The sequence below is a fragment of the Chiloscyllium plagiosum genome, chromosome 16, assembly GCF_004010195.1.
Source record: "Chiloscyllium plagiosum isolate BGI_BamShark_2017 chromosome 16, ASM401019v2, whole genome shotgun sequence".
Classification (NCBI taxonomy): domain Eukaryota; kingdom Metazoa; phylum Chordata; class Chondrichthyes; order Orectolobiformes; family Hemiscylliidae; genus Chiloscyllium; species Chiloscyllium plagiosum.
In genome coordinates, this window is record NC_057725.1 from 54,562,548 (window position 1) to 54,577,394 (window position 14,847).

Here is a 14,847-nt window from a genome sequence, read left to right on the forward strand (position 1 = left end):
TCTGGATTAATAGACCAGCAATAATAGATCAGGGGAGGAAATCGTTTTATGATATTATTGCTACACTGCTAATCCAGAGACTCCGGTAATATTCTGGGTACCCAGGTTCAAATCCTGCCGTGTGAGATGGTGGGATTTTCACTGTGCCTTGGTATACATGACAATAAATTCAATTCAATTTGAATTCAATAAATATCTGGAATTAAGAGTCTAATGACCATGGCAACATGATGAACATGAATCCATTATTGGAAAAACCCATCTGGCTCACAAATGCCCTTCAGGAAAGGAAACTGTCATCCTCACACGGTCTGGCCTACACGTGACTTCAGATCCACAGCAACATGGTTGACTCTTAACTGCCCTCTGAGCAATTAGGGATGGACAATAAATGTAGACCTATCCAGTGACATCCACATCCCATGAATGAATTTAAATTAAAAAAAACCACTAGGCCATTCCCACCCTGGATGGGCTGGGGTGGGATAGGTCAAGATTGGAGGGGAGCTGTTAGTAATCAGAAGGGAGGCTTGATTGTAAGTGGGAAGTGGAGAGGGAGAGTCCAAAATTGGAAGGGATGGGTGTTGTCCATTGGGAGGGGAGGGGAGACAGAAAGGGGTGGGGTGGGGTTGGGGAGGGCAAGAGGAATCATAATTGAGCATGTGTCACCAACTGGAAGGGAAGAAAGGAAGGTGTGGTTGGAGAAAACGGGGAGACAGAACATGACCTGAAGGAGGAGATAGGCATGTGCAGAAAAGGGGGGGGTGGGTAGGTGAGAGAGGCATGATGGGAGGAGCGGAGCGAGTGAATATTTGGAATTGTTTAGGAGACGATTAACAATCCTGTTCCTCTTGAACTACAGAGATGCTCAGAAGAATTCTGACTATGAATTGTTGGCAGTTCCCTTTTACAGCCCAGAATCCCAACCCCCTGGGAAACTCCTGTGAAAAAGTGGCGTCAAATTGAGTTCCCAATTATGTAGTGAATACCCAACTGAAATATGTGAGCTAAGTCCCATCTCTCTGTTCGCCATCTTGATATCTACCATAGGAAGAAGGCAGTGGTGGAAGGGAGAATGCACTATTGGTCACCAAGACCTCCCACACGCCTAACATTGTAGCCTCCACTATCAAAGCCTTCATCATTGGGATCAATATCAAGGCCGAAAACATTGTTTTTTTTCTCTCTAAAAAGTCTTTCTCTCTAAAGGTCAATCTCTATCTTACTCCATGATGGATAACTATCATCAAAAGGAGAGGAAGGCATCCATACATTCCCCTTCCTGCTTTCCATCCTTATAAATTCTTCTCTTGCCTGAGCAGAAGTTTATTAACCTTATTAAACCCTGTCAACATGATTGAAAGAGGCAGAAATAATGAGTCATGGATTAGGACCTAATTTAAATAGTTTTTTGGTGGGTGTGTGTGTGTGTGTGGCGGCTGTATTTTAAAGCATCAAAGTCTTATCTTTTATATATCTGAAAGGATTATCACTCCTAATAATGAACATAGCAGTTGTCACACACGCAAATGCACAACGCAAAAAGAAACAAATAACATTTTCACGGTAACGGGGGTAAGCCCTTGCAAAGAAATAAATTGCATCAATATTTATTTTTTCCAAAAAAAAAGTCCCATTAATTTGCAGCGTCTTAGAAGAAGCCAAGTGCTGGGCTGCTTGTGCAGACGGAGTTGGTCAGGTTTTGCCAAGTGCTGCTACAGCGCGGTGACCTCTCTGAGAGTGTGCGTGCTGGCGGTTCACGCTGCGGCTATATAAGCAGCGCGGGAGCTCTGTTCTGCCTGTCTCCTGAACTCTGGAGCAGCGGTTAAAGGAACTTCAGCTGGGGAAAAAAAAAGCGTCCCTCCGCTCAACAAACGCCGTACAATGGATCCCAAGTACCCAGCTCTGTTCCCGACCTGTGCAGACTCAGCCTGCAGCGACAACTCCGCTAAGGTAACAAGGAAACTGGTTTCAGATCTTACAAGGGAGCAGAAGGCAATCTTTTTTTAAAAAAGGGATAACATCCAGATATGTTTAGTTGCAACTATTCCTGAGCCACTTTCATTGTTGGACAAGTTATTTTTTTTGAAGGGGGATAGGTAAAGGGAATAAGTGTGCAATCTCACGCTCCTTATTTTATTGTATAAGAAGACTTTCTCGTTTCATTTACAAAAAGCGCATATTTGTACACTCTGCACAGAATGACGCTGGGCGAAAAAGTTATGCATACAGTCCCTTCAACCGGCTCCTTCGACTATTGTTCCCCTCACACACGCACACGTTAGCAGCTGCTTTTCAAAGGTGTTTCAGTCGTATTTAAAGAAAACAGAAAAACAAAAAGGCGGTTTGTGTGTGAAGCGCATCGAAATTAAAACTAGCACTGGGATTCAGCACAGAGAAGTAATTTGGTGCCCTTATTTCTTGTTTTGCACCATGTTTTCTGTTTGTAGCTTGTTCTGAGATGAGGTTCCCAGCGTGTTCCACTGGGTAGCGTTAGTATTCTGCTTGCGTGCTGCTCGACTCTCTGATTTGACTTTACTGTAATAGCCTTAACTCGAATAAATAGATTGTTGATGCATCATTATAATAAATACTTAAAAATCAAACAGCGATCTGGTTTAGCCTTGAGATAATTAACCTTCTACAAAAAAAACTTTGGAAAGAATTAAGAAGTGTGCAAGTTTTTTTTGTACGACTGCTATTTTACTTACCAAGAACATCGGTCTTCATGAATTAAGGAAGAAATTCAAACGTACAGTTCATTCTGTGAATGACACACAGACACACACGCAGCTTAGGCGTCTGTTTCACTTTTCATGCACTGAGATATTGTGAATGGGATTTTCAGTGCAACATTTCGAACAAAAATCTGAAAGAGCAAGTTAAATTAGTGAGGGGCTTCTTTATGCTCTCAACCAGTTTTGAGTTAATTCATGAAAAACTGTAAGGACACGGGCGTATTTTCTTTCAAGACATTTAAGCATAAAATAATTTCAGTAATGACGGGTCTGTAAATATCATACTGGCTGAAACCTGACCTGGATCTAAATTCAAACTGAGAATCATAGATCTTGAAACAGCTTCTTTCTTTATATCTACCTGTTAGACTCAATGTTTTAACTAAACAAGCACTTGAAATATTTTGCTTAAATTCAGGGGAAAAAAAAGTTTTATTGGAGTGATTTATGTTACTTCAGCCAAGCTTTTTTGGGGAAAAAGTATTCAAATAGAAAGGTCAGGTAACTTGAATTAAATCTTTCAAAATTGACCTTGAATGTTGACAGTTTGTAAACTCAACATGTAGTCTGTTGCCAATGCAATTATTGATACAGTCTTCACCCTCATTTTCCAGCACCCTCACCCTGCACACCCCCCCTCCCACACACACACACACATACACTCACATACACACACTGATTATTCCAGTTTTGGACTGTGGAACATCACTATGCAAGGTGGCTGCACTATTCAACACCATGGTTGGGTACCGTGGACAGTGCCCTAGATTGCATTTTTGTGCTTGTAACCGTGGGTTACCAGCTCCAAAATCAGTTTAATTACTGTTCAAAAGAATTGACTTAGACTGTCAGTCGTAGAGTAAACACGAGACCTTGCAGCAGTTAATGGAAGTTTTATTTTAAAAAACACTATTCCAAGAATTAACATCAGCCCTGTTTGAACCAGATAACGTGAGTTTGGGAACTAGAAAACAGTCTTATTGCAATCATTTGTCATTCTCCTATTTCACCCTGAGTGTAGCAGACCAAATTGATGTTATCAAAGCTTGTAGACAACACACTAATGTTGGCTGGGCTAGATACTGGACTGCATATTTCCCATTCTGCTCATGTTACAAGGATAATATCTGAACTCTGAGTCAGTGTAACAACATTATTTTTTGAAAAAAAAACTGAAAGAACTGCGGATGCTGTAAGTCAGAAACTAAAACAGAAGTTGCTGGAAAAACTCAGCAGATCTGGCAGCATCTGTGAAAAGAAATCAAAGTTAATGTTTCGGGTCCAGTGACCCTTCCTCAGAACATTATTTTTTGGCACTGTCTGGTGTGGAACTAATCACAAACTATTTTACAAATCAGGGTTTTGATTTGAGTATTTTTGATTGGCAGCCTGCACTTATTAGTACAAAGCATTTGTCATCCTTAATGTTGTTAATGAGAGATTGCTATAGGCATGTTTTATTCTTGTCAAAATAATATAACACGTGGTAAGGTGGTTTGGGGAATCTTTGGTACGGGATCTCAATCTAATTGTGAAGCAGTAACTTTGCTTATTGACTTTTCTCTTTCCTTTTCAGGGCAGAAAAATGTCCCCATGCAGGCAATTTCTGTTCATTTCCATTGCCTTCACAATGTACATTATAGATGGAGTGACTGCAGCTGAAACACTATGTGGTGGTGAGCTGGTGGACACTCTTCAGTTCGTCTGCGGTGAAAGAGGATTTTACTTCAGTAAGTTAACTATTTTTGTGCTTCAGGGAGAGAGCTAAAGGAATGTTTCAATATGTAAAACTTGCTGAGTGATTATTTTGTCTGCTGTTACTAAAAAAACTTTTGTATATTCCTATTGTCCTTTTAATTTGATGATAACTTCTTGCACATTAGTTTGAAGGGGAGGTCCTTCAAATTAAATTTTCATTCCAGTGCCCATAGTTCCAGTTGGTTATTGCCCAATCATAAGGATTTGTTTCAAGACCGTACGTGTTTGGTTTTTATTTTGATGGTTCTCCTAAACTAAGGGGTTTTCTCCTTTAAAGCTACAACTTTTTTTACACCTTGACCACGTGACAATGGCATTTGATAATGACTTCCTTAAAGACAATGCATTCTTCACTCCAGTGAGTTTGTGTCACATCTACTAATATTTAAGACTGCCAAACAAACAGGATGTGCATGTGAGTTATTGGTGACAAATTCAGGATCACAGTATTTTGAATGGTTCAAAACAAAATGAAGAACTTTGGCTTTGATCTCCAGGATGCCACTGCACACTTCAATGCAGAGATTGGTAAATCTTTGTGAGGGAAGGGATTGAAACAAAAGGCAGACACATCCGAATTGAGATACAGATCATCCGTGATCGAATTTAATGGCAGAAATATTTTGAGAATTGGCCTATTATTGTTCTTCAGTACTGGGATCCTGTATAATTTTATCCATTGCGTTAGGTTACAGAGCTATGGGTGTAATTTGCATTCAGTTATAAGATGTGCACTTTAAGGATTTTCAAATTATTTCAGAAATGATTTGTGAAAGTTAAATAGTTACCCTCTTTTAGGTCAGGGTTAAGAGAAAAGGCTGAGTCCTAGAGAAATTGATTCCAAACTTTCCTCCTAACTTCTTGTGGCTCTCTCAAAGTTAATATTGTCATTAAGCAAAGCTGTAAATAAATTTGCAAACTTCAGTATACTGACAAACATTCCCAGAGAGTAGGATACTCTATTAAAAATAAATTATTGCTGTGTATGCGAAACCTTCACTACAGACTTTTATGCATGGTGTTTTAGTAGCATTAGTCAATACAAATGCATCAATTATATAATTTTTATAAATTTTTATAATGGTCTCCCTACTTCCTCAACCAGAAATAAAAAGCTTTAAATACAATGTCAGTAGCTTTTGCTGCCAATCATTGAGGAAACCTTAAACAGAATGTGCTATTTTCCACAAACATCCGACTTGTTCAGTGCACAATGAAAACCTCTCGACTATATTAAAAGGTTCCTTTTCGTTGACCACAGACCTCATTGTAATAGAGAAAAGGAACAATTAGCAGGCAGGTGTCCAGTGTCATAAACCCAGCTCTTGGATAAACTCATTTCCAAGCGAGCAATTGTGCTGAATAAGCACATTTTCTCACGTGTTTTCTCTCTCTCTCTCTCTCTCTCTCTCTCTCTCTGACAAGGACACAAGGCTAAACCATTCTGCTGATAGTTACAATGGAGTGCTTGTTTATTTTCACATTCTTCTGATTAAAGAAATACTGCTGTAGCATTCCATCTTTTATTTTAAGCACATTTTTAATGATCTGGGAGTTTGGAACTCAGCAGAAGGAAGGAATTGGTTGCAGGGTCAGGGTAGAATGAAGGAATAAAGAATTTATTTTGGTTTTGCCTATTACACTTTCAGTCCTCAATTATTGTAGTTGATTTTCAGTGCTTGCCTATGCATTAAATTTGGTCCATCGGTTACATTTTAAGACAAATGTGATCCAGCTAGATTTTAACAAATTCCTCAATTTGTGGGACCTTAGCTATGATGATAGCTTAGTTATGTCTTGTGTCAACATGCCTCTCTTGTTTATCTTGCTGATCATCTGGAGATCTTCACAAGTGAAGGAACATACAGTTAAGATGAAATTAACAATGTAAAGAGTGGCCTTTCTTTTTAAGAGAAAGATAAAGCCTTTGCACGGAAGTGCAACTCTTTCATAACAATGTGGCTGAAGTGCTTCTCTGCGTGTACCTGCAGCAGAAAGTGATGCTATCTGCACCAACCTGAGGAACAGGAATGTAATTATTTGGGAGATTCCCAAAAGGATAATCACTATCTGCAGTTCCTGAGCTGCTCCAAAAGCTAACCTGAACACAGAGTTCATAGCGAACTGACATAAAAGGTCCATTACCTAAGGCAAAGTTATCTTTTACTGATCCTACAGTTGATGCCATATAGTTCATTGGACCCCTCTGTTTCATTGCATGGCTTTTCTGCTGTGTTGGCAAGGTCAAGTGGCCTCTGCCCTCTTTTTGTTTTTGGCAAAATCCACAGTTTATTTTCTCCTTCCACAGCATTAAAGTCAATATAAACTGAAAGCTTCCTGAGATTCTCCTTACTGATGAGGGGGGAGACAAAATCTAATAATTCCCTCCTCCTTTTCAGGTAGAGCAACTGGCAGATCCAATAGTCGCAGACAGAATAGAGGAATAGTTGAAGAATGTTGCTTCCGCAGTTGTGATCTGGGGCTTCTAGAACTCTATTGCGCAAAACCGGTCAAGAAAGAGCGTGATCTCTCCGGAACACCTTTTAATCTTTTACCATCAGCAAATAAGGTATGTGGCTGTTTCCTTACTGCTTTCATCAGTGGAGTCTTTTTTTTAAAATTAGAGCAATCTGCTGTCAATAACCTTTTACTTCTGCCATCCTGCTGTCAGATTAGTTTGCAAACTGGTTGCATACCCTTCCTTTCACATGTTAAATAGAGAATAAAAATGGTTCTGATCCGGTCCACCTCATTCCCAAACAAGATTTATCGACATTTTGGAAACAGTTTCTGCTTTAGTTTACTTGAGTATGCCAGTAATAGGTAGTACAGGATTAGTTCAACTGATCAGCATGGGTGAGTTGGCTGAAGGGCCTGTTTCTGTGCTGTATGACTCTCTGACTCTGTAACTATAGACTGCTACAAAGTCGAGCAGGTTTGAGAGGGGCACGTTCCACTTCAGCTCACTTTCTTTGCCCTCCAGCACTGTGGCAAATATAGAACGCACCTTTGTTTTGTCCATTGCTATTTTAAGCTTAAATAAGACTGTCAGCTAAAATATTTTTCTTCATGATCTTTATTAATCAAAATTAACTAGTTTTAATTCATAAAGTGTGAAGTTCGCAGCATCATAGGAGATGACGAAAGTGGAACTGGGTTTAATTGTGTTTAGTCTTTACTCTGAGTATATTAGTACAGTGCCCTTGATGGCATTGGTGCACAAGGTATTATATGAAAGATTAAACAATGCAGAAGGAGGTGCTTCAGCCCACTCTGTCAGTGCTGTTTCTTTCCACATAACCCAGTAAATCTTTGCTTTTCAAGTTCATGCCCTATTCACTACTGAATGTTATTAGCTTAGATTCCACCACCATTTTTAAACAGTGTACTCGGATTTACTGACTCGCTGCAGTTATAATTATCCGCATTCTCAGATCAGCTTTTGCAGCTGGAAACCTTATTTTGTCATTCAAAACCCTTCCTAATGTTGAACGCTTACAGCAGAATTTTCTTTCATACAAAACATTTTCATCAAAGCGCCACTAATTCCAATTCTGAACTGTGCACTTAATGAAGGGATTTTATAGTGTAAAAAAGATCTAGTGGTTCCCCTGTGATTCACCTGTTTTCTAATCAATCTATTGATGGATGTTATTACATCTCTCTGGAGCAGGTAGGGCTTGAATCCAGGCCCCCTGGCTCAGAGGTAGGGACATTGGCACTGTGCTACAAGATTCCCAGTCTCCCCTCAGATTTACTGTATTGCCATTTTATTTTCAAAACCTGTACTATTCATATATGCCTTTCCTTCTATCTTTAATCACTAGTAAAATATTCAGGGGCTCACAATTTGAGGTTGTTTCATATAAAACCAAGAATCTTTAACCTGATGATCCCTGGCATAATATTATAATTGGCTATCCAGGTTTCAAGTAAGCCAAGCTAGTTTCAATAGCATGTTTATCTTTTTGATCTCATTTAGACTAACTCAGGCATGACAGCTGATTCAATGCCAATGATAAAGGTCTAGTAAACCCATTTTTATTTTCATTTACATATTCCTTCATTGGATATAGGGTCATTGGCAAGGTCAGCATTTTGTGAACATGTCTCATTGCCCTTATTAAGGTGATGGTGAGTAGCCACCTTAAACCATTGTGGCCAGTGTGCTGAAGGTACCCTCATAGTACTGTCAGGTAGGGAATTCCAAAATTCTGACCAACGACAGTGAAGGAACAGCAACTTAATTCTGAGAGGATTATGCATGGCTTGGAGAGAAACTTGATGGAGTTTCCATGTGATTGTCATCCTTGGATTTCTCAATGGTTACTGGTTTGTGGGTGCTGTCAAAGAAGCCTTGATGAGTTGCTGCAATGCATCTTGTACATGATACATTGCTGTCACTGTGCACTAGTAAGCGAATGTTTAAGGTGGATGCTGATTCTAGTGGGCTGTTATGTTCTGAAAGTGGTTGAGTTTTTTGAGTGCTGTTGGAGCTGCATCCATCCAGGAAAGTAGAGAATGTTCCATCACACTCTTGATTTGTACCTTGCAGATAATGGAAAGAGTCTGCGAGTCAGTACGTTCATTTGTGTAGAATCATTTACCATAGAATATCAAGCATCTGACTTATTAGACATCAGCCACAGTAAGAATGTGGATACAAAAGATAAATTTCCAGTCATTGCTGATTTGCAGAGTGTTTTTTTTGGCGGTGTGGGAAGATTCATCAATGGTAATTATTACAATCCCTCTCTGACATTTTAGTGTCAATCAATCTGCTTGTTTATAACATGTTTGCATTGTAGATAAATAAGACTTGAGATTAATCACGAATAAAGCAGAGCACTCAACAAACTATGGCTGGTAACTTCTCAAGGTCAGGAATCAGGAAGCTGTATTCTCAGCTCGGAACATTATTTTACATGAGGAGAAGGAGAGAATTGGAACTGTATCAAGTCATTACCTGAACTTTGACTGTTATTGACTGTTAACCTCCAGATCTGTTGTTTCTGATTCTCTCAAAAAGATATGTTTCTGGACTTCTTAAAAAAAACCTACAATGTTCAGAAAAGCAAAACCAAATCCCTCGGATCTCACTTAAGACCTTGTTTACCAGCCAACAATAGTTCATGCTGTGATTCTTATTTGCTGTTTGCTCAGGGACCAGCAGTGCAAAGCCAGTCAACAATGGAAACGTGGTGGTTATCAGTTGCCTGAGGTTTTGAACATCAGATAGGCTTTTGATGCTGTTACAAAATGCACATGGCAGCGTTGCTAATGCTGTTTATTTTTAATTGCAGGAAAGCTTTAGGAAGCCTCTGGTTGCCAAGTATTCCAAATATGACTTCTGGCAAAAAAGATCTGCCCAGCGTCTGCGAAGAGGCATTCCTTCAGGTTTCATGGCCCAAAGGCTTAGGAGACAAGTTGAGGAAGTCCAGAGCTTACAGTATGTCAAAACGCACAAGCCACTTCTGACTCTCCCTGTCAAGCCACCCCTGCAAGTCCGAGCGGCATCAAAGAAATACTTCAGTCAAGAATGATGAAGAAACATTTTTGCACATTTCTTGAGATAAAGTCGGGGATTATAGCTTTGTACACGACGTCATTTCTGTGGCATTCCAACTGAATTTTTCTACCCCTTCCCCACCCACCTCCTTCAACTAGATCTCCTTCCCTGCCTTCAACATCCTCAACCCCACCCCAACTCACCCCATGCCCATTCCCCTCCCCCCTCCCCATCAGCCAGTGAAGAAGTGCAATGTTACTTAAGCAGCCTGGTAAAAGTGATACCTGGTGGGCAAAAGAAGTCGTGGTGTCTGAGGTGCTTGGGCCCAAAAAAGGTCATGCCGCAGACTACAATTTATTTTGCATACAAATGTCACGTGATGCATTCTAGATAATGTGTCCTCGCTTGTTCTGCACCTATACAAGAAGGGATATCAACACTTCGTGGAATACCTAGTGTCATCCAGATCCTGCACCTTTTTTTAAACAAGATGAGATTAGGTGAACCTGTGAGGGACTAAAGACAGTGGTGCGTGCAGTCTCGCATTGCCACAGATTGCGTCAAGTCTTTTTTTTATTTTTCTCTCAATGGCACTATTTCTGATAAACAATAAGTGTGGTCACGGGCACACTTGTATTACGGTGCTAACTTGCTTTTAAAGAAGCAAAAGAGCTGATTCGAAGAATTGGGATTTGATAAATGCATGAACATCAAACAGAACTTGAAATTAACTTTTTCCGTTTTAGGAAACACGTCTTTTTTTAAAAAAATTAGCTTGGTTTTGGCGGTGCAAGATAGGCAAGGAGAAGACAAAAGGCACAAAAAAGAGACAAAAATCAAAGGGAAACAGCAGTGTTGTAGTAATTTTTTTCCTATGTTTTTCAACTAACTTTATTTCTTCTTCATAGTAGTTACTTGCTTTGCTTTGAAAACATACTTGAACTCATACTTACTGTCCAGGGTCAGATCTTTTTTTGGATTTAGTCTGAGCTATATCTTGCAGTGTTGAGCCGCCAAGCTATTAAAAGTAATGGCACTGCGTAAAGGCATTATTTATTTTATGTAAAATATATATGAAAATTGGTCCAAATAATGTACTTAGCACTGATGAGCAACTGCAAAGACAGATAACTATTTTGTCTAATTTTGTACTAGTAAAGCTTTCGTAGATGCTTTGTACCAAAAAATGAAAAGAAAATGTTTTTTTTGTTCTCTCTCTCGCACTCTCTCTCTCTCTCTCTCTGCTCTCTCTCTCTCTCTTTCTCTCTCTCTCTCTCTCTCTGTCAATATGAGTGTTATTTGGTATTGGAAGCCTCTGTGAGGTGCCTTGATTCAGCCAGAGAACCTCAGGCCTTCTTTTGGAGACTGTGTACCCATGCTCACTGCTGTCAGCTATGGTATAATCAAGTGCAATTACTTGATTACAGCTCATCTCTAGTTTTTTTTGTGACCCACATTGTGTTAACATCTTTTGTTTCCTGTCAGTTTTTTTGATTCACTTCTGGTTTGAGTGACTCCACATTTATATTCACCGTTGCTTCATCAAAAATGGAAAGCTTCCAGTTTGTTTTTTTTTATGAAAAGAAAATGAGCTCAAAATTACATCACTTAAGTAGTACTCAGAAAACATAGTTCTTTTGTCAAATGTTTGCATCAGCCAGTATGAAGGGAAACATCCGCAATCGCATTAGTTAAATAAAGCTTTTTACTTTTTTTAAGAAATGTTTTAGCAGATACAGTTAAGGTGTACTCTCCTGTTAACTAATATGTCATATATTTAACATGTGCACTCAACCAACACTAGACTCTAGAGAAAGATGAGATTCACAATCATTGTACTTTTGTTTTTAATATCAATAAAAGCAATTTATTACAATAGTGTTTTTGTGTTCTCACTGACCATACCCTTGAGTTTAAACTGTGCTATTACAAGGATTGAAAAGTGTTTGGTTTTAGGAATTGCTGTGAAGATTGCCTCCAATAGTTCTATTGTTGAAACCTCAGTAAGTTTGTGAAGAATACGCTTCCCATAATACTTTGCAAGCCAAAGGTCCTCCATTATCTAATGAATAAATAACTCTGTAAATAATCAGTCAATTAGTAAATCATAATTAGATTGTCTTCTAGGCAAAACAACAGCATTGTGTTCACTTCATACTGTGCAGAGGGAGGTTGGCAAGAAATTCCAAATTAGTGAAATGACTCTGTTTAAAAATATTACTGTCGTAACAGACCACATGAAAGTCCTTTGGCTGATGACAATCGAAACACAAAAATAATTATTTTCTGAAAGCTATGGCATGGTTTCAATGGCTTAGAATCAAGTAACCCAAGTTCAACGCATTAAGAAGAGGAAAAGTGGTGGATGAGGTATTTCCAAATAACTGTTCTGAGAAATGATGTTAGAATTGCTGGGAGCAGTTTCCAATTTGAGATGTTTCACAGCACTAATTAATAATTTTGATAATTCCCAAACTGAAATATGTTCGCTGTGATTTTTTTTCTTTTGATGTGCACAGACCTTCTTGTATTTTCCTCAAGCTGCTGAGATACAAATATGAATGGGCTGTCATTAACACCGGTCAGGCTGTTCTCTTCCTGTTTGCGTAAACATCTCTTGAACCTCCATCAGTGAGTGCTTAAGGTCATCTGTCGACAGTGCAGAGGATTAGTGGAAAGAGCCCTGACAGCTGCAAGAAACCTTTGTCCTCTGCAACCATAGGGCTTTAGAGGGCATTGGAAAGAGCACAATCTTCACTGGCCGTGCTCCTTGTGTAATTCTGTTGCTAAAGAAAGAGCAGACTGTTTGTTTAATGATATCAGCCTCGTTACCAGTTGAAACAGATCTTGAGAGTAGATACCAGTGGAAAATTCATGCTTCCCAATATCGACCTAAAGGAATACTATCACTGCAAATAAATGGTGTGCCAAATAGACATTTTTAACAGGTTTTAAGTATGAAAATAGATACATGCTAAAAGAAAATATCCAATTGTATCCACCTAAGGTGTCCTTTATAATTTGTTCTACTGACTGGACAATCTGCAGAGAATGACCTTAGCATAAACATTTACAATATTCATGTTGGAAACCTCATGATAAGTATGAGGAAAACAGCAGCAGACCTTCATACCTATGGTTATTTCAGATGCAGTGACTAAGTTGAGAAGCCCAGTCAAAACCATAATATTCATCTCAGTAATGTCTACGTAACAGCGTTTAGTCCTGGGTTCGAATCCTGTCATGGCCGATGGTGAAATTTGAATTCAATATATAAAAAGCAAATCTGGAAGTAAACGTTTAATGATGACCATGAACCTATTGTCAATTGTTGGAAAACACATCTGGTTTATTAATGCCCTTTAGGGAAGGAAATTGCCATCCTTACTTGGTCTGGCCTACATGTGACTGCATACCCACAGCAATGTGGCTGACTCTTAACTGCCCTCTGGGCAATTAGGGATGGACAATAAATGCTGACCTAGCTAATGACGCCCTGCACCCATGAGTGAATAAAAATATCCATTCACCTATCCTAAGTCATGGCCCAACGTAATGTGAAGTTCATTCAAACTGGAGATGAAAATAAATGAATGTATGAAAAATGTTGTGTCTGGTGAGAGGTTTATGGATATTAATGTACTGTGAATGTTTTGAACTAGGATCATAAAAAGGTAATCCAAAAAAGAATGAACAACATAATAACAATTGACATTTATAACATTCTGAGCGTAGTAAAATGTCCCAAGGCACTTCATAGTGAGGTATTCAGACAAAAATGTGTTATTGAGCCAAAGAATGAAACACTAGGGCAGGTGACCAAACACTTGATCAAAGGTAGACTGAAGGGTATCTTAAAAGTAGAGAGACGTAGACAGATGGTTTATGAAGGGTATTCTGGGATTTGAGATCTGAATAGCTGAAAGTGGTAGCACATACATACAAGTTCAGGTTTGGAAGAATGCTGAGTCTCTGGTATATTGTAGGTAGGAGGAGTCTACAGAGTGAGACTACAGAGAGATCTAACATTAGAATGAATTTTTATAGATTTATACATTAGTCTTTGCAAAAGTGGATACTTATGAATACTCATATGTATTCATTTAAATCTGTCTTCTGGGGTATGGAGGTCTGACCAGCAAAAGCAGTATTAGTATTTCTGTACAATTATACTTGTTTATAGAGGTCTTACTTGCCATCAGTGTTGATGTGAAAATAAAATGGGACACTTCATATGAGACACATGATTCAAAGTTTATGACTGAAGAAACTTTGGAACAGTGTACATTATAGACTTCACTTTCACCCATATTTGTGATAAGGTTAACATGCCAAACATATATATGGGTGTACATATACTAAACTAATCCTCCATGTGCAACTACTTGAGTTGTCAAAGTGACCTTTCAAATGCTGACAGGGGAAGGATTAGGAGGAATGGAGGGTAAATACACTTTAACTGAGCTGGTTAAAATGTAGGCAATATAGTTTCAGCATACAGCATGGTTTTAGATGAGAAGCAGCAACAAGCCATGAAAGACTATACCTATATTCTCCACTCTTTAATTTGCACACATTGTCGTAGCTCTTCATTGCAACAAAAGGCTGGGAGAACTTGCATGATCGAAAGAAACTGCAAATGTAAAATACCTCAAATCTCTTCACATTTGAATGCCAGTAAAACTAATTAAGGCCTGTGCACAGCATTGTCTGCCCTACTGCTGTTCTCTTACTGTTTCCACAATATTCCATTTGGTGCTTGCAGCTACTTTGAATAGTTTGAAACTATCTTGCTGTACTCTCAGACGAGAATGCCAATTTGCAATATGATCCTGAAGAGGA

General features: G+C 38.9%; 1 protein-coding gene across 1 annotated transcript; it reads left to right on the forward strand.

Moving 5' to 3' along the window:
- Positions 1–1,793: 1,793 nt before the first annotated feature.
- Positions 1,794–11,883, forward strand: LOC122557927 (insulin-like growth factor II). Its single transcript, XM_043706154.1, has 4 exons — positions 1,794–1,953; positions 4,315–4,468; positions 6,896–7,065; positions 9,800–11,883. Exons 1-4 carry the CDS (start codon positions 1,885–1,887, stop codon positions 10,037–10,039), a joined length of 633 nt encoding a protein of 210 aa, XP_043562089.1. The 5' UTR covers positions 1,794–1,884; the 3' UTR covers positions 10,040–11,883.
- Positions 11,884–14,847: the final 2,964 nt, after the last annotated feature.